Here is an 18,084-nt window from a genome sequence, read left to right on the forward strand (position 1 = left end):
CTGTGTAACCTGATGACATAATATATGCTACCATACAGAGTCGGTCTCGCGACCACCGTCTAGACTAAGCGCGCAACCCTCGTGAGGGATGACTGGGTGGGGGAGGGTTTGGACCAGGTCTCAGGCCCATTTTTTCTCGACCGTTCAATTTTCCGAAATTTCGACGACGTCCTCTCTCTGCCGGTACGGCGCCGCCGCTTATTCGCGTGTGTGCATGTGTGTGTGCACAGTTCCGGAATATGCGATACGACGATACGTTTGCTACACACCACGGGTCACCCCGATTGCAAAGTTCGAAACACCACCGCCAGCCACGCGTGAGCATACACCTATGGACACACTTGCTCTCTAGCGTGCTGCTCCTGGTGCGTGGTGGTTCTATCAGGAAGACACTTCTTCCTATCATGTGCTCGTAGCTGAGCTGGGAACCGAACTACAGCTTGCACCTTGGTCTCCTCTCAAATACACCAACGTCACCTTACAGTTGTACACACACACACATACACGCATACACACGCGTATCTCAAGCAATGTCCTTGCTACGATTCAGTACCGTGATTGCACTACCCCAAAAGGTGCACCGCATGTGCCATCCCTCTAGACCTGGCAGACACCGCACAATGTGTGGTATAGATGTCTCTGCGGGGCTCAGAAGTCCCCGTACCGTTTCGAACGTTCCGTACTAACCGAGCCGGGCTAGGCTAACGCGATGTATTCCATGTTCGGTCGCAGTTTTGCGCTAACGTTCGTCAAACTGCGTGCCACGCGGCGAAACAGTGCAAAAGCGAACACGATTTTATTCACGGATAAATATTTTGTTTCTTTCACGAAACCACGTTTTCGTGCGGAGCAGATCCCAATGATTTTTTTAAGGTTAACGTCAGCTGTCAATGTGAACACGAACGCGGCAGTTTACATGCCACGGTTCGGGTGTCCGTTTGAAGTTTGGTGATAGCGGCCGAAGTGCGTGTGTTTTCTCCGAACCGTGTCGGAGATGCAAGTTTTTTCCGAGGTTTGACAACCACCACAAAGTCCGACAACTTCCGCCAGCCTTCCATTGTCGAACATAAAATAGCCAAATTTTCAAGGCCATTGGAAAACGTTTGTTGTGCCGTACAATAGGGATAGGTTTTGTGGTGAAAGGCCGAGAATACCGAAACTAATTCAATTTCTACTTCTTGAGACACAGAAAAATATGCCTTAAGTCATCTGAATTGATCGATGAGATGAGTTTGATATTTTAGCTTCAAATTTCCTTCAGGAAGCCTTTCGTTTCCTTTTCATCCTGATTTGAAAAATAAAAAGGTCGTTTTAGTGAAGTGCTTTAGATCTCGTTCAAGTTTTCAACCGACAGATGTACCTATTCACACACACTATCTCAACTTTGTTTGACGTGCGATGGAAATATAAACAAACGTTATCACCAGTGGAAGTACGAACTACTTTCTTTTAGTAAAAAGACTGTGAATAATAATTTCTTCGTACGTCACAGTACGCAATAATACAAACGAACAGAGCCTCAAAATAGCGAACACCACTCATCTGCATTATTATAGTCCTAAACGATTGTGAAGGCACCAAAGAAAGGAAGTCCATCGATGGGTTAAAGTGCCAAAAAGAAGAACAAGAAGAACACTGTCTCAACAATAGTGATATCAGCTGTTTTCAATCCGAAAGCCAAGAACAGTGCGCGTTGCGATCGCGATCTCAAGCTAGTCCGGCACATCATACGCGAGCAATTGTACGCAAGTGATTTACTGTGTGAAGAATTATGTGCGCAATAGTTTGGCAGGATGGAAAACTTTAATGAATACTGGGAGCTGTTTGTAGATAGGAAAGATTCAATAGCAAAGGTATGTGAAACATATTTGCATAGCTATATTTTGCATGCAATTGCATTCATTTATACGAATACTGAAGAATTGAACTTTGTGCTTGCACGTCTTTATCAGGAAATAATAGCGTACTACAAAACTCTGGACGATCACGAAGATGGTACGGAGCTTTCCGAGCAATGTCGCAAATTTTTGCGCAAAAACATGATCCAAACGCCGTACCCAACATGCCAACTTCTAAAGCTGCTGGCTATGTCGAAAATATCGACCAAAAATAGCATTATCTACGAGATTGCAACGGCAGCAGTGTTGGAAGCTTTGGAGCAGCAAGATCAGCAAGTCGATCGCAGCAAGTGCTACAACATCCTGGCCAATAGTTTGATATCTGCTAAAGCTACAAGCAGCTTAAAAATGTGCGTGCTGAAAGCGTTGGAGCGCAAAACGTTGGATCTTGAAATGGTGATGCTAGCGATTTTTTCAAGGAAAAGTGTCAAATTCATGGTGCACCTGCTTCCCGAGTTAGTGGTACCGCTGCAACAGCAACAAGCGTGGGATGCATTCGAAGGAAAGCGACACTTTTTCAATGGGTTGCTTGACAGAAACGCGATCTCGTTCTATGTGCACCACACAAACTACATACAGTTCATTGAACAGGTATGGATGGCAAACAGAGGTGTTGGTAAGTTTTCATCCGCTGTGGAACAGATCGCTCCCTTGCCGATTGATCAATCGTATCTTACTGCCTATCTGCTGGAAATGCAGCGTTGCTATTTGATACACAGTGTGCTAAATTTTGATGAAGCCCTACTACCACCGAAAGACCTTTCCCAACATGCAACCGTGATGAGTATGATGCTGCGTGCCAAAGTGGATCTAAATGAGGCCGATTTTGCAAAGCTAGCTGCTGTGATAAGAACGAATCGGACATTAAACGAACAGATAATGGGCCTGACCGGCGAAGCTTCTGCCATGGAAAGTTCTGAGGTGATGGCGTTGTTGCAAATGCAGTCAATATTTATGCTCTACAAAGCAATAGAGACGGTCGCTGCGTCACCGGAAAGTGCGCTTATCGCTACGACCAATCTCGACACACAGCTAAAGTGTCATCTCAAAGAAATGGACATGGAAACGTTCATGAACACGATGGAATCGATCTTTACGATGCTCTTTGTGCGGGGCGAACTGACTTCCACCGAAGCAAGTGCGACTGAGCGGAAAAATTTCCTGTGCAGCGTCCCGCTGCTAGCAACCTTAACGGCCAGCATGAAATCGATCATGATAGCCAGGAAACATTCGGCCACCTATCATGAGGCAAGCGAAACGTTGAAGCAACGCTTTCAAACGCTCTTTGATCTTGTCGCCGATGTGTGCTGGCGCTTATCACTGCTAGAAGAGCAGGCCGCACCTTCCGAAGGGACCTCACTTGACCCGAAATGTGCCCGTCCGCTGCATCTTATCGATATGCCACCAGTACCGACAACGCTGACGCACATTACCGAAAACTACTGTGAATCATCTTCGGCAGGCAGTGGAAAGTTGTTCCGCAGCGTTGAATCGATCGCTGCCATTGACGTTGCCAGTGGTCAACGGCATCGATATGGGTACTACGGAACGCTACCGAGACATAAATCTTCTCGCCGCCAAACCCGTCAATCCCAGGCAGCAACCGTATCGAGCAATTCGGGAGGTAGCAATAAGGATCTGCAAAGGCAAGGATCGTTGTCAGTCGATACGAAAACCGAATCGATCGCGTATAATAATCGTCACGCAGCGGAGGGCGATCTTGCTGGTGGCAGCATGCGCAGCATTTCATTGAACAAGACAAACTTCACGAAGCTGTTTGCAACGCCCGAAACACTGGCCATCGTTTGCCTTACCAATAGCAAGATGAACTTTGCGAAACAAATTATCGAAACGCACAACCTGCAGGATCAGCCCGTCGGCAAGCTCGTGGAACGCATTGAACAGATGCAAACGCTCAAGAATGATTTGACGACGCTAATCAGAAAGAGCGAGCAGAAGCAAGAAATGGCAATGGCATTCGGTGGTACTCAATCGAGCGACAGCAATAGTGACGTGCTGTTGGACGATATACGGCTCAAAACGGCAATGGGGTTTGAGATTTCCAAAGTATTAAGCACGCTCGAAACATTTCTAAAGTCTCAACCCGTCCGCACCGAGGATGTTCTTGCGCCGATGGATCGATTCGTATCCCGGTACCCCTTTCTAGGTATTCTTACCGGGAAAAATTTACAGCTCAGCCAGGTCGTAGACATCATCCTTAATTTACCGTTCAACTACGAGCTGAATCTCGCCATTTACAACTTTTTGCTGAAAAACTCACACCACATGCCGAACGTGGGCGCGGGTATGATGTCCGCCAGCATTGCGGGCCATGGCGGTGAGGCGTCACAGTGGATTGGTAATTACGTTTCCTTTTTCGGCACAATCATGGACACGCTCCAGATCGCGCACAAGACAGCGCGGGCAAGATTGAACTCGGCGGACTTTAAGCTTACCATTGGTGAGCTGCTATCGCGTGAAGTGTGCCCGCTGGACACGGTGGAAAATGGAATAGTGTTGAAGAGACGGGCACGGTTCTACAGCATGGTTGAGCGGTGTGACGAGTTGGAGGATGCGGAAAATCGGGAACGAACTTTCGCACTGCTCACGGACAGTGGGTCTGCCTCGTTGGCTAAAGTGAAGCTGTATTTGGAACATCTGACAAAGTTACTGCAATCGCTGCTGCTATCCACCGCCAATGAAGACGCCGGTGATCGCGATCTTACCAAAGTGAACAATCTCATTCAAACAGACGTGCAGAGGCTGATGTTGGAACGAACGGCTGAAAAGCGCACCTCATTTGCCGCCCTCGACACGCTCGGCAGTATGCTGGGAATCAATCTGGTCCAAACGATAGGAAAAAGGATTCTCGCACCGAGAGTTGAAGCTGCTGGCACGTTTGAAAACATGGACGGCATGTGGGAATTTATTGCAAGCAAAAGTGACCTTTTGTGCCAGTTGTGTGCGGCTGAAGCAGACTGTTTCAAGCCGATTACCAACTCTCACTCTCTGATCGGTAGCTACAGCGCACTGTTGCGGGTCGGTGGTGATCTAAAAGATTTGCCAAACGGATGTAGCTATGTTCGGGCTTCCACTCCACTTGGCCCTCAGACGGAACTGTTCCCACTGGCGGCTAACCGACCTTGCTGTATGTTACAGCAAAAGAAAGGAACATACTACACGAAGGTAGAATCTGTCATGCTGCAAATGGAGAAAGCTTCAATGGAACAGAAGGCACTCGCGTTGCTCGCGAACGTTGATGGGTTTGCGGTGGCCAACGAATGGATAAGCGCATCCGAGCATCTGTTAGCAGCGATTCGCAAAAACCTTGAACCAGAGGAGCAGCCCGGCATAATGCCAGCGACATGCCAACAGCTGCAGCAGAAGGCAAACGAGCTTCGAACGTACTTGAGGGTCGGAACCATCCTTCAGCTTTCAACCGATGGTACAGACCCCAGCAGCGACGGCGATGGTTGGCGGAGGGTGCAAAGATTTTCCACCGAAAATAGGAGCACCGTACTGCATCAGCTGCTCGAGCAGGGCGAGTATCGGGTGTGTGCCGACTGGATTAAGCTGCACCCGATTGATGCGGAAGCGGAGTTGGAAAGGTTCATATACGCGGTGCATAAGGTGTCGGCAGCGTCCAGCATAGCAATGATCCCAACAGATCCGCAGGACACTGACGTGCCGATAGTGTGGCTGTTCCGCATCATCGAGACAATGCCGCTAGAGGCGGTTGTGAAGCTGTACGAAACGATCATGCTCAACATTCGGAGCGTTGCCGTCGTTCGCTACATGCTGGAATATTTGCAGCGCTACACCACCGCGAAACCGCTGTACCAGAAGTATCAGCTGTCTTTGAAAATTTTTGAACACCTGGCGCGCGAAGAGTATGACGGACTGTGGAATCTCGCTAGCCGACCGTTACTAATCGTCGAGCAGTGTTTGATGAACTCGCGCCTGGAGTTACTGGCAGCGGTGATGCGGTCGATCAGAGGACTGCTCGTCGCGGATGTTTGTGCGCACTGCTACGAACACCGGGAGTACATCCGCGATCTGCACGATGCCGTACAGAGTGGCCCGGAGGATCAGCAACCGCTCACGGCGGGATTGCGCCACTATCCCGTCCACGATGGACTCTTCATCAGCCACGAATGTGTCGACTGTTTGCTGCGCGTGTATGCTGGCAAAGCGCTCGAGTACAAGGTGTTCCCGGACATGCCCTCCTCCGAAGCGTACCATGAAGAACCGGCCCAGACGCTGGGGGCAGTGAGCCGTGTGTCGAGCTACGATTCGCTCAGCGAAATCGATCGACCGTTTGTAACGCCAAAGGAAATACCTACGCGCGATCGTTGGGTAAAGGATGAGGAGGCCCTCCACTGTATGTGCTGCCGGAGGACGTTTTCGATGCTTAACCGCCGGCATCACTGCCGCCGGTGTGGCCGTGTCGTGTGCCACGCTTGCTCGAAGAAAAAGCTACGGCTGCCAAGCTACTACGAAGATGTGGCTGTGCGGGTGTGTGACGACTGCTGGCGCAATCGGGCCGCGGCCCAACCGAAGGATGCGCAGACGGAGATGGGGACGGCGGCGCTACCGGGCGGTACCCAGTCCCGCCTGTCCGATCAGTCCGGCGGCCAGTACGAATGGCAGCTGACGGGCAACGAGCGGTACGATAATGTGATACGCGATGAGTACAGCTACGAGTACGCACCGTCCACGAACCAATGTTTGGCGATCTGCAATTTGCACACCGCTAACGAGGAGATGGCCAGCTTTCTGCTGTACCACTGTGCCAAGCTGGAAGCGCTGTTGCGTCCGCTCCACCCGGGCGTACCGAATCCCGAGATCGACTACGCCCTTGTCGCACGGATGCTGCTCAACCTGACGCTGGGCGTAAAGGTGCGCGGTGGCGGTGCGGAGGTGGAAAAGATGAAGGAACACGCGGAGATCATACTATCGATCGTGCACGACAACTGTGAATCGCTGCTGCTGCACACACCCTCGATGACGAATCACGGCAGTTTGCGCAAGCTGCGCGATGCGCTCGTAAAGGCGGAAAAGTGGACGCTAGCGTTGGAACTGTCGCTCAAGTGCGGATTCTCGCTGAACGGTGTAATGGCCGCTTGGGGAATGGCGTGCCTGCGGGCAGGCTGCTACGAAACGGCAAGGGAAAAGTTCTCCCACTGCTTGCCGCGCGTGGCAACCGAAGCCGAGAGCGAAGCGGTGCTGCGCTTGATCGAGCAGCCACCGTCGATCAACGGCAGCGTCAGCAAAGTTCCGATCGTCAAGCGGCCGACCAGATGTCCACCGCTGCTGAACGAAATCCTGTACGCGCTAACGTACACAGCGCGGCTCGGTACGCCCTCGGAGCGTGTTATCGCGCGTGTCAATGCGGCAAGGCAGGCAGCGGTGGGCAGCGGTGTCGGTGGTGGTTCGCACGAACCGGCATTAAACATTCTCGGCACGCTGGCGAACCTGCGCCACATCTGTCAGGGTGAGTTCGAGGGTGATATACCGGGCCCGAATGCGGAACGGCTCGCACGCACCGACAATGCGTCCCTCCTGTGTAGCCGACTGTTTGAGGAATCCATGCACTACCTGCTGGCGTACGGATCGCACCAAACCATGGTGCAGTTCCTGATGCGCTACCAGCAAACGGAAGTGGCCGCGCTGCGGTACATACTGGCCCAGCGGGTCGACCCGGACGTGTTTCTGCACGCGGTGCTGCTGCCCTATCTGCAACGTGGCGGGTTGGAAACGGTCGTACAGCGGCTGTCCGACATCGACGATACGTTGCTCGAGTGGCGCGAACACATCCGGTACGCGTGTCGCTATCTCGAGACGAACGACATGCTGAACAGCTTGTACAGCTTGCAGCTGCTGCTGAAGGATCCGATCCGTGCGAGCATGACCTGCGTGCGCTTCTACACGATGGGCTGTCGAACGTTTGGCGATTTGCACGCATCCGAACATCACCTCAAAACGAGTGTCTCGCATCTGCAGGTAGGTGCTGCGGGGGTTCTGTTTGCCCAACTGATTACACTAATCCTTCACGACTGGGAGGAACCGTTAACACTATCACTACCACCGCGTCTAATACACTTCACTGTGTTTTCACTTGTTGTTTTAGAATGAACTGGAACTATGCAACTGGCAAGAGGTGCGGCTTAACAGCACCATCGATACGCACCATTCGCTGCTGATGAAGCTGGACCCGAAAGAGCTGAACAATCACATCAACACGATACTGCTGCAGCTCGATGTTACCAAATTTTTGGCCACTTGCGAAGCGAAAGGGCGCCAAACGGTCACATTGCTACCGAAGGTTTGACGTGTTTCGACTGCACTACGACGCACCAGGAAGCGTTATTCTGCTCGTCGAGAGCACCGGGGTGTGAGATTTTGTACTTCGTTACCAACCATTCGAATGCCACGATTCTAATGGAATGGAAAAAAAATCTGCACACACGGAAAGGGCTTGCTTGCGCGTCGTGTTTTGTGTTTGCGTAGATCGATGTGTTTACGTATTGATTTAAATGGAGCTGTGTGTAACGCTGTTGCTATTTGTACTTTGTTACAGATTTTTCGTGAAGCATCCCAACTGCCAACCCTGTTTGGTTCCAGCCATGAAAAGCTGCAGCTAGCCATTCTCACCTTAGTCTGTGGTCAAAATGTGGAGGAAGCCTTCGGTCTGTCCTTTCGGTACGCAGTAAACTTCTTGTTGGACATTCGTTTGGCATTAAACTGTTACCGTTCCTTTCCCCAACAGAATCATCCAGGACTACAATCTCGACGTGCAGCGTGTGTATGCGCTGACGGCAAAGTATTTTATCAACCATGGCAAAATTGAGGACGTCAGCAAACTGCTGGACGTGATCGTCGGGAACGAGGGCAGCACGGGCGCGAACGAACCGACGGTAGCAACGATCTGCGACGAGATTGTGCGCGTCGCGGTCGACGTTGCGATCAGCCGGCACGGCACGGGCGTACATACGAAGGTCGCACTGGAAGCGTTGATCAACCGTGCCAGCTCCGTCGCGGTACGCATACATTGTTACATCGCGTCCGGCCAGCTGAAGGCGGCTTATTTGCTGGCGAACCGGCATCAGCGCGCGGGTGACATACGGAAAATTTTGCGCCAGGCGGAACTGCTCGGCCAGATGCATGTGAAGCGGTTGTGCGAGGCGCGCCTAAACCATCCGGAGAATGCGTCATAGGGCAACAGTAAACAAAGTGATATTTACCACATATAGTAGGAAACGTAATAAGACAACAGAAACACACTAACATTGTAGCTCGTTAACCTAACAGGGGGACCCTTTGTATTTAACAACAGTTTGGGTAATGGTCGCCCCTGTATCAGTTACGAATGTTCGCCTTTTATCGGGAATCGATCCTTTTTACACTAAACACAATTTGTAGTGAAACTGTCATCAGATAAACGATCGCCTGTGAAGAAGAGTGTTATTTTTGGACAAGTATTAAACTATTTCGAAATATAGTTACTGTTTTGTATATTATACTCGCATCAAATGAGCTTATTTAACCATAGCATCAACTCGCAGCGTTGTTAGTGAATACCGTTGTAAAGCAACATTGTTGTAAAATAAAACCAAAAGCTACAAGCCAACATTGCGGAAAACGCGTACACACCAATTAGTGTTGGGGGAAAGGGGGGGGGATTATTTATTAAGTTGTATGTGTGATATCGCTAATGTAATTGGAGCGATCATCTAAAAAAATATCTGTAGCGATTACCGGAAAACATTTTACCATCTCTTTCTCTCTCTCTCTCTTACTCTATCTTTCTTTTATGTTCTCTGTCAGGCACAATAATACATGAACCATTATCTCAATTCTTTCGCAGTTTTGCTTCGCCAAATTCCAAACCATACAGCATATATTGATTGTCCCCTTGCTAGTTTATCACATATTGTATTATATTGTAAATTTTTGGATTTTGTTTTTTTGCTACGTATTATAACAGTTTGAAGCTCATCGTATACCGTTCGGTTTTTGTTTTTTTTTTTTCTTCTTGTTTTTGGTACCGTTCAATTGCAGCCAAACAGATAAGGAACCGACCCGTCTCCGTTCCATAAACAGCTAGTTAGTGTCTTATTTTTTCTCGTTCGTTCGTTTCCTTGCTAGTGTCTGGCCTCAAACAGTCGTCTTCCTGTATTAGTCTCTACCTTCCAAGCGAATCGTTCGTTTTTGCTCGATAATGACTTTAAGAATTTTGATACTCCACTGCCTAAAGTGTATGTGCTTGTGTATGTATATTTGCCCTTGTACAATTCGTTACCTACTACGACTATCTACTACAGGCTTAGCGATCTAGATCTAATTTTTAGTTAAGCTCCAAAATGTTACCGATCTTCAGACTCGTTTGTAGAAGTTGATTTTTGTTTGAAAGACCAAAACGGAAAGGAATACAACACCCTGCCCAGGCTAACCAGATACCAGTGGAATTGTAAATAGTTTTAACGACCTGTTTTCTATCAAATTGCCTTTCCTCTGCCGCGCGGCGTTTATTGTTTCGTTCGTGTTCGATGTTAACCCAACCCAATGTGTCCTCTGCCTTTACGATGGAACCGGTGTGGGAAAATCCTTTTCCCCGCTCCGGGCAGTATTCCCTCTCGACACTCCCACTTACCGTACCGGCTCACGATCGCAATCTCAGGAGCAGCTGCACTTTTCCACCACCATGTTCGGGATGGTGCTGTAGATCACGTTGAAGCTCATGTCGAAGTACAGCAGCTGGATCGAGCTCATCTTCTTCGGCGAACAGCACGGTATGGCGGACGTGCTGAGCTGCATCACGTGCGTGTGCTCGTACTTCGGCAGGAAGCTGATCATGCACTCACCGGCACAGTACCACGCATCGTAGCTCTTCGGTGCGATGATCCAGTCCCAGCCGAACTTTTCAAAGTCCACCTTCAGCGGGTACCGGCAGCACCGCGTCTCGTTCGTATTCTCGTCACAGTTCAGCGACAGGTTGCGCTTGATGCGCTTCTTCGGTGCATCGCGGAACATGATCTCGATGTACGGTGTCTAGCGGTGGTGAACGGCATGGCGGAATGGTTAAAGAACAGGGCAACAAACGATTAGACGGGGTTCGAAGGGTTTGTTTGTTAACAAAATATAGAGAGATGGAAACAACAGTGCTCATGGATGGCAACGGAGAGTTTCGATGGTTGGATTGATTGTTGGTCTTTGCTGTTGGGTGGGCAATTTGGTGGAATGTGGCTAGAATATAAGAGAGTTAAGGGCACCCATTGCGTATATAATATGTCATCTAAAGTGAAAACAATTACCGTCACGAACTTCATTAAGAAGAGCTTATCGTTACAATACCATACATACGAAATCCTTTGTACGATGTTGTTGCTGCCAGATTTAAGATGGCGATTTATACATGAGCACTAAATGTAACAAGGGTCACCAAAGTTTAATTGCTCCACGAACACAGCATGTGAACATAACCTAGAAAAGTAAGCGTTAGCCCCTTTCACGGCACAATATTTGTACAAAATAGTTTGACAAATTGGAAGCGTCTGTTCCTTTTTTTCAAAATTGATCCACTTGCAGCCGCAGTAAAAAACCCCCACTACGAAGAACTATTCGCTCCCCCGAGAAGAGATCCGCTTCGTCAAGACAACACCCAACGATTAAGCACGCCACATCTCCGGGGACCGATCATTTATACGGGTTACACATACTTTCCACGGAATTTAACGCAATCAGCAACTGCAAAGCAGTATTGGTTTGCTGCCAATCTGCCTGCGGAACGCTGGTGTGTTTGTGCCACTTCTGCCATTCTGCAAGTGGCGCCAATTTAATTGACACTGGCCGGTCAATTGAAATTAATTGAACGACGGGTGACTCGCTATCGGAGAAGAACTCGGCTGAAACATGAGGCAGCATCCCATTTGTTTGACTAACTCTAACCCGAAAAATACTTCTTTTCTAGAAGTCTAGCCCGATGGGTAGCAACGGCATGTAAAATGTAAGATCCACGTCAACTTCAAGGCTGTAAACGGTTTGGGTTCAAAATATACTAACAAATTGCGCTGACGGGATTAGACTTCTCTATAACAGAGAATTTACACCCAAGCAATGTTCCAGGCAATGTATCACAATTAACCTGTGTGACTTCGATGCGAAGGTAGGAAGGAAGCCTCGAATACCAATATCTTTAATTTAATTCTTTTTTTTGGCGGTCCAGTGGTGTATTTCGTATAGGCGCCTGTCTTAACACGACAGGACCGGTCCAAAATCCCATCCGGACTAATCCAGACCTCAGCTACGGGTAATTTAAGTCAAAGAAAGCCATAAATGGGAGGCCTCTAGACCTCTTGAATTTGAATTTGAAGAATTTGTTCCAGTATGATCTTGATCAACCACAAACTCACATTTAGTCATTATCATTGTCAATACTTCGACCAGCAGATCGAGAGCCGTCGTCAGCCAATCCATTATCCATGTTCAGTTTGGTCCAGTTACTCCATCTCCAGTTTGATCTGTCCTCTGTCCATGAGGATGATTTAAAAACACTTTACGGGTTGGGTAATCTGTCGTCATTCTCATAACGTGACAAATCCATCGGAACCTGGCGGGTCTAATCCGCTGTACGACAGTGAGTTCGTCGACTCTGATCAAATGTCAGAGCGTAGTGGGAATTTCTTCGCATATACTCCTCATAGCGACAGTGAGCAAAAGAGGTGATTATTGTGTGCTGGAATGAGGCAGACACCAATTACTTCCAGGTTGATTGGTTCCTTGCGCAAAAGCGATAGCTTGGGTCCGTCCGAGAGGATTTCTAAACGAAGTATAAACTGTCGAAAAGATCTTGTGGTCAATTTGTGGAGATCGTGATCTTCCACTGATGTTTGGTTTGGTTTTGCCTTCACTACTGTGCCTACAACCAACCACTATTTACTTAACTATTTGGGCAAAACTAAGTTGTTAACCCAGGTCCAACAAGAGTATTGAACATGCTTGAGGGACTCAATGAAGAACTTATTTCTCAATATTTTCTCAATTCGGGGTAGGAAATCGTTTGCCATATACGGCTATGGTGCCAGGAAACACGAACTACATGCCAAACACAGCCTTTAACTCTGAAATTTCGATGTGATATAAGAGTGTTGCTATGATATGATGTGAAAATCCTTCAGAAGAAGTGTCACAGCCTGCTAGATGCATTGAAAATTGATTCCCAACTCCAGAGACTTGAGCCACAAAACCGAAAGAATTCCAAAAGCATAAAGCAAAGTTGCAATTAATTTCATCAAATACCGCTACACTAGAGTGCAATAGATTTGTTAAGGTTGTAGTTGTTGTTGTTGTTGTTTTGTTTTATTAGTAAAGTTTGTCACTGCAACACATCCGCGCAACACAACAATTTGGAAGAAAGATTTGGAAAATGATGATATTATCTACTTCGAGAAAGGAAGAAAGAGCTTATACTATTGCACTTGTTTTGCATTGCACACAATTCTGCCATTATTCAAACGTGTCCTTCTTTATGTGTGTGTGTGTGTGTCTGTGAATTTCCATTTTGTTCACTCTACGCTCTGTACTCTTCTCCCATTTCGTTGGCCGCTCGGCAGAAGAACTCCTCGGTGGAGCATCGCATCTCTCTCTTTCTCTCGCTTTTAACCGTTTTTTCATCTAAACCGGTGTGCATTTATTAAATTCTTCTTCTGTTATCCCCTCTTCCTAACGTCCCATTATTGAGCCTCCCGCAAAAAAACATGGTTCCCCCGCAGCTCCGTTCGCCAAAACGTGGGGTAATGCCATACGAATTCAAGCTAAATATCGACACGGGAACCAAAGGAAACATAGGGTCTTGGTGCTGACACTGTTCTACACATCTTCTCGAAGTATCTTTGCTTATACACTCTTCCTGTGTGTCTTTTCTTCTTTTGTTTTGATCCTCGTCTTGGCGGCAGCTACTTAGAATATAATTCATAATTTGCTACCATCATCATCATGCATTTATACATGCTATAAATATATTTAATGTGTGTATATATATAATATATTTGTTTCAAGTGTATATAATGAGCATCCGAATATGATTTGTTCCTTTTCATTGAGGTTGAGAAAGGCTGAAGGAAACTAAGTGTATGAAATGTGTAACGTACCGATCCTAGCAGGCGTGATCTCTCACACACACTCACACCCATCTCTCGTTTATTTAGCTGATCTTCTAAAGATGCCCCCGTTCTAGAGATAAAGATCATTGGTTCGAAAAGGTTTCGTGTCAAACGGGGTCACACATTATCCTACTCAATCATCATAAGAGTCCAATTGATGTGGGGTGGGCGACGGGATGCATGGGAGTGAACGCAAACAAAGATGCAACATACGCATCATGCTGATAACTACCCGGAGGGCGCTATGCCAATTTTAGCGGGTGAGACACTACAATTCTAACGTTTTCTTTTTTTGTTTTCTTTCCCCCGCTCTTTCCCCCCCCCCCCCCCCCCCCCCCTGAAAGCTTGCAAAACACTACGAATCTACCAATCTACGTCGCAAAAGATCGCGGCATTAACGCGGGCTAGGCTAGGCCACCGCCACAGTCAATCACTACTATAGAACACCAACAACGAGAACGAGAAATGAAAGAAGTGCCGTGTAAAAGCGCGCAAAAAAGCATCCTACTACCATAGAACGAATGGTTTTCTCTTTTTTTTTATAATAGTATCTTTAAGATACAAACTTTCCTCCATTGTGTTTGCTTGGTTTGCACCCGCTAGTGTTAGCCCTCGATGCTACCCGGGTGCTGATTATTATCTACACTTGTTCATAATTGGACATTAAACTTGTCCCTGCGTATTACGCCCCACAGCAGTCATAAGGATGGAAAAATTGCAAGCCGCTCACAAACGATAGGAATTGACCCCGGGATACTAAATGTGTGCTTTTTTAGTACAATAGTTTGTTACACCTTCCTAGTTCCACTAGTTCCACCGCACGGCACAGATGTGTGTGTGTGTGAGTGTTATTTTGTTTTTGCTTTCGAGAAGGATTATGCATTGCTTTGCCTTGAGAGAACACATTGCCTTGCTGTCTGGTAATCGAAAAAGATAACACTAATCAGTGCCTATATCTACTATACGCGTAACAAATGTTTCTACATTGAAATAATCTCATCCCACCTGCACAACACGCGCGCCTACACGCACACATGCCTAATGAAAAGTTTGAAATCCCTCGCTTTGGCAAAGTGTGATCTTGTATCCTTTTTTTTTTGCCCCCTTACTGTTACTGATTCAAAGGGAGCCACCATTTTATAATACCCCCAGACAAGTCTCACACGACCCGGACGCTTACGAATACTTAACCGCGATGGTGTAATGTATGAATGTCGAATGATTGTACTACAGCTTATTAATTAAAGGTTTGTTGGGTTATTGTGGTGCACTTTCAATTAACGTTCGTCTCCCTTTTCCACACCCGATCAATGCGATCAATGCGATGCCGCGGCTGATCAATGCTCCACACCACCGGGTCTAACCCAAGGGACCCGCACCCATACGTTTGCGTAAACAGATACGGATTGCTCTATGCGTGTGCGGTGATTAGATGATGTAAGCGGTGCGCCGTGCAGTACGCAACAATAAATTACTAACATTTCGCACTGATACTCCCCCCGCCCGGCATAATAAGGAAAGACGCTATTGATAAAGCAAGCATTGTGCAAGCTGTACAAGCAGCAGATTTGTTTGGGTTTGGCCGGGGGTGGTTGGTAGCAGGGTTTGCAAACCAGGAGGAGTTTTGTCACACAAGCCAGGTAAATACAGCGCTTTCGGTACACGGGAACATCTAACGACACTATCGCTTTACGCCTACGAGAACAAACGGATCAAACGGAACGAATCAATAGTAAGGTATTGCGAGTATATAAGCTTGCATTTCGCCGGAATTCATATCCCTTTACGCTATAATCATGTTGTTTTTTTTACGTATTCATAATTATTGGATGGTTTTTGTATAATACTACATTTGCGTTTTTTGTTTGTTTTCGCTACACATGTTTTTTTTTTTTTGTAAAATATTCAAAGCACTACAAGAAGGGGTGTGCTTATAGACGAAATAAAAGTGCGGAATGAACAGGATGAGAAGGTTTCTACTACAGCATCTATCAGCAAAACATGAGAGGTTATGCATTTTTCGCTCAGTCATAATGCACGACAACTCGTTGCTGCACAACACCATTAATTTGGTTGTTTAACAAAACTAATAAATATTTGCTTCTTTTTTTTTGTGTCGTTTACATTGATTGCACTTCAACTTCGAGTTGTTTCAATAGCACGTAAACGAATGGAATGTACAACCGAAATCCTTTTCGTATACCACTCGATCGTCGAACCATCCTGGGAAACAAAACATTAAGTGACTAACCCTGATCGGTGTGTGTGACCTACGTTCTACGTTCATCTATTGTTTTCCTGTGTTATAACAAGGGCGCACAACAATTGTATGGCCTGCACAAATGCGCTACAAACACTACCAAAAGAAGAAGAAAAAAAAACAACGAATTATTGTGAAATATAGAATCGATATAAACCGTTTCGGTTGAATTCTGCTAATAGTCTTTACGGGCTAGATTAACTTACTAGTTACTGCACACATTGCGCTCATTGCGGAAGTGCACAGAGTTTGTTTGTGTGTGTGTGTGTGTGGATGAATGGATTCTCTCCAAAATGTCCGGTGAGGGGTTGTATGTATATATGGAGTAGTACATTCTAATCGCGAAGTTCATAAGATTTTTTGCGTGATTCATGTTATGCTTTCTCTACCTTGCATGCTTCCATGCGTGGTTGTGTGTTTGTGTGTCGGTGTCGGTACAATATAATCATTATCTGTTATCAGTAGAATTATGTTTACAATTGTTCGTTTTACAAAATACGTGTGTATACTGTACGTATGCGTATGCACACACGCACACACAAATCACCAGTCAAAACCGCTCGTAACGCTCGTGGCTACCTGTTTGTTTCGAGATGATCCATCCTCGGCTAAGTGACTTATGTTCTTCGATATCGATATCCACGTATCATGATGCATTTCAAACTTTCCTACATCCTACCGGATTTCCTTCGCCATCCTTCGTTCGTTCGATCGTTCCGTGATTCTTTTGTTTCTTTTTTTTTCTTAGAGCAGTTCAATAAATTGATCAAGGTCGACTCGCAAGACTACACATTTTGTTCAGGCTCGTACAACTCTTACTTTCATATCGGCCATATTACGAATAAACGAATATGGTGATAAATCGTATCATTATTATAATTATCATATAAACATGGTCAGTCGTTTGATTGGTTTTTTTTGTTTTTCTTTGTTGTAAGAATTGTAAATATGTCGCTAAATTTGTTTGTGTGCATGCATTTATACGTCTGTGCCCCCCTTGTGGGTTTGTGGCACTATACACTACGGCACGCGCGCGCCCCCTCACAATTCACACACCTACCATATATCTGCATATACATACACATCAGATTCAGACTCAAGAGGAATCAAGTTGTATAACAATCAGCGTTAATATGGTATGAAAAAGGCTATAACAAGAAAAAGGTTGTTGCTCGCATATACGCGCCCGATAAACGAAGCCGTCCACTGCTATTGCTTGGCAAAGTATGTAGAAGGGAAGGAATTTATCACGCATACGGTGTACGATGTGGAGAGCGTATGATATGTGTCCAAGATCAATTGTCGATGTCCAAAAACTTCTCTATGCGAAACGCTGTTCTACCGGTCCCAATAATCTACCTGTTCCCCTTTTTTCACTACTAAGCATTGCCGCTTGGTGACTAAACTAACCGTCCTTGTCCTGCGCTTGTTCAATTCAATCGCTTATAATTTGCTAATTTGCTTTCCAAAAGGCAAACTTTTCGTTCCGCTACCTTCACTATCGTCCGTTCGACAACGGAATGCTGCAATCACTATCCTGCAGGTGCTGATAACGCGATGGACGAACGTATCGTATCGAGACGCAACATTGGGCGAGCTTGAGCGCTCCACAGTCTGGCAAGTCTAATCTGGAGCATAACGTTGATAAGTAGCTAGTAATGGGCGAATAGGAAAACGAACACTTTTACTTTTATCCCTGCTTGCACATACTACCCGTGCCCGACACACGCCTCGATATGATTGAACATGGTAAAGATGAACACAG

The 18,084-nt window shown here is 46.7% G+C and overlaps 2 protein-coding genes across 2 annotated transcripts; one reads left to right on the forward strand and one right to left on the reverse strand.

Moving 5' to 3' along the window:
• Window positions 1–1,793: 1,793 nt before the first annotated feature.
• On the forward strand, window positions 1,794–9,115 carry LOC128713431 (zinc finger FYVE domain-containing protein 26 homolog). Its single transcript, XM_053808291.1, has 5 exons — window positions 1,794–1,853; window positions 1,953–7,901; window positions 8,029–8,223; window positions 8,479–8,600; window positions 8,668–9,115. The coding sequence occupies exons 1-5, from the start codon at window positions 1,794–1,796 to the stop codon at window positions 9,113–9,115; spliced, it is 6,774 nt and encodes a 2,257-aa protein (XP_053664266.1).
• Window positions 9,116–10,574: 1,459 nt separating this feature from the next.
• LOC128713031 (growth/differentiation factor 8-like) lies at window positions 10,575–12,374 on the reverse strand. The gene is made up of 2 exons (XM_053807893.1): window positions 12,336–12,374; window positions 10,575–10,949 (listed from the first exon to the last, which is right to left on the reverse strand). The coding sequence occupies exons 1-2, from the start codon at window positions 12,372–12,374 to the stop codon at window positions 10,575–10,577; spliced, it is 414 nt and encodes a 137-aa protein (XP_053663868.1).
• Window positions 12,375–18,084: the final 5,710 nt, after the last annotated feature.

Source organism: Anopheles marshallii, chromosome 3 (assembly GCF_943734725.1).
Source record: "Anopheles marshallii chromosome 3, idAnoMarsDA_429_01, whole genome shotgun sequence".
NCBI lineage: Eukaryota > Metazoa > Arthropoda > Insecta > Diptera > Culicidae > Anopheles > Anopheles marshallii.

Bases quoted from the DNA above. Each gene is read 5' to 3' on its own strand.
- LOC128713031 (XM_053807893.1), bottom strand. From the start codon at position 12,374: ATGGATTGGCTGACGACGGCTCTCGATCTGCTGGTCGAA. The intron at 10,950-12,335 runs GTATTGACAATG...CACCACCGCTAG, and splicing joins CTCTCGATCTGCTGGTCGAA to ACACCGTACATCGAGATCAT.
- LOC128713431 (XM_053808291.1), top strand. From the start codon at position 1,794: ATGGAAAACTTTAATGAATACTGGGAGCTGTTTGTAGATAGGAAAGAT. The intron at 1,854-1,952 runs GTATGTGAAACA...CGTCTTTATCAG, and splicing joins GGAAAGATTCAATAGCAAAG to GAAATAATAGCGTACTACAA. The intron at 8,224-8,478 runs GTTTGACGTGTT...ACTTTGTTACAG, and splicing joins CGGTCACATTGCTACCGAAG to ATTTTTCGTGAAGCATCCCA.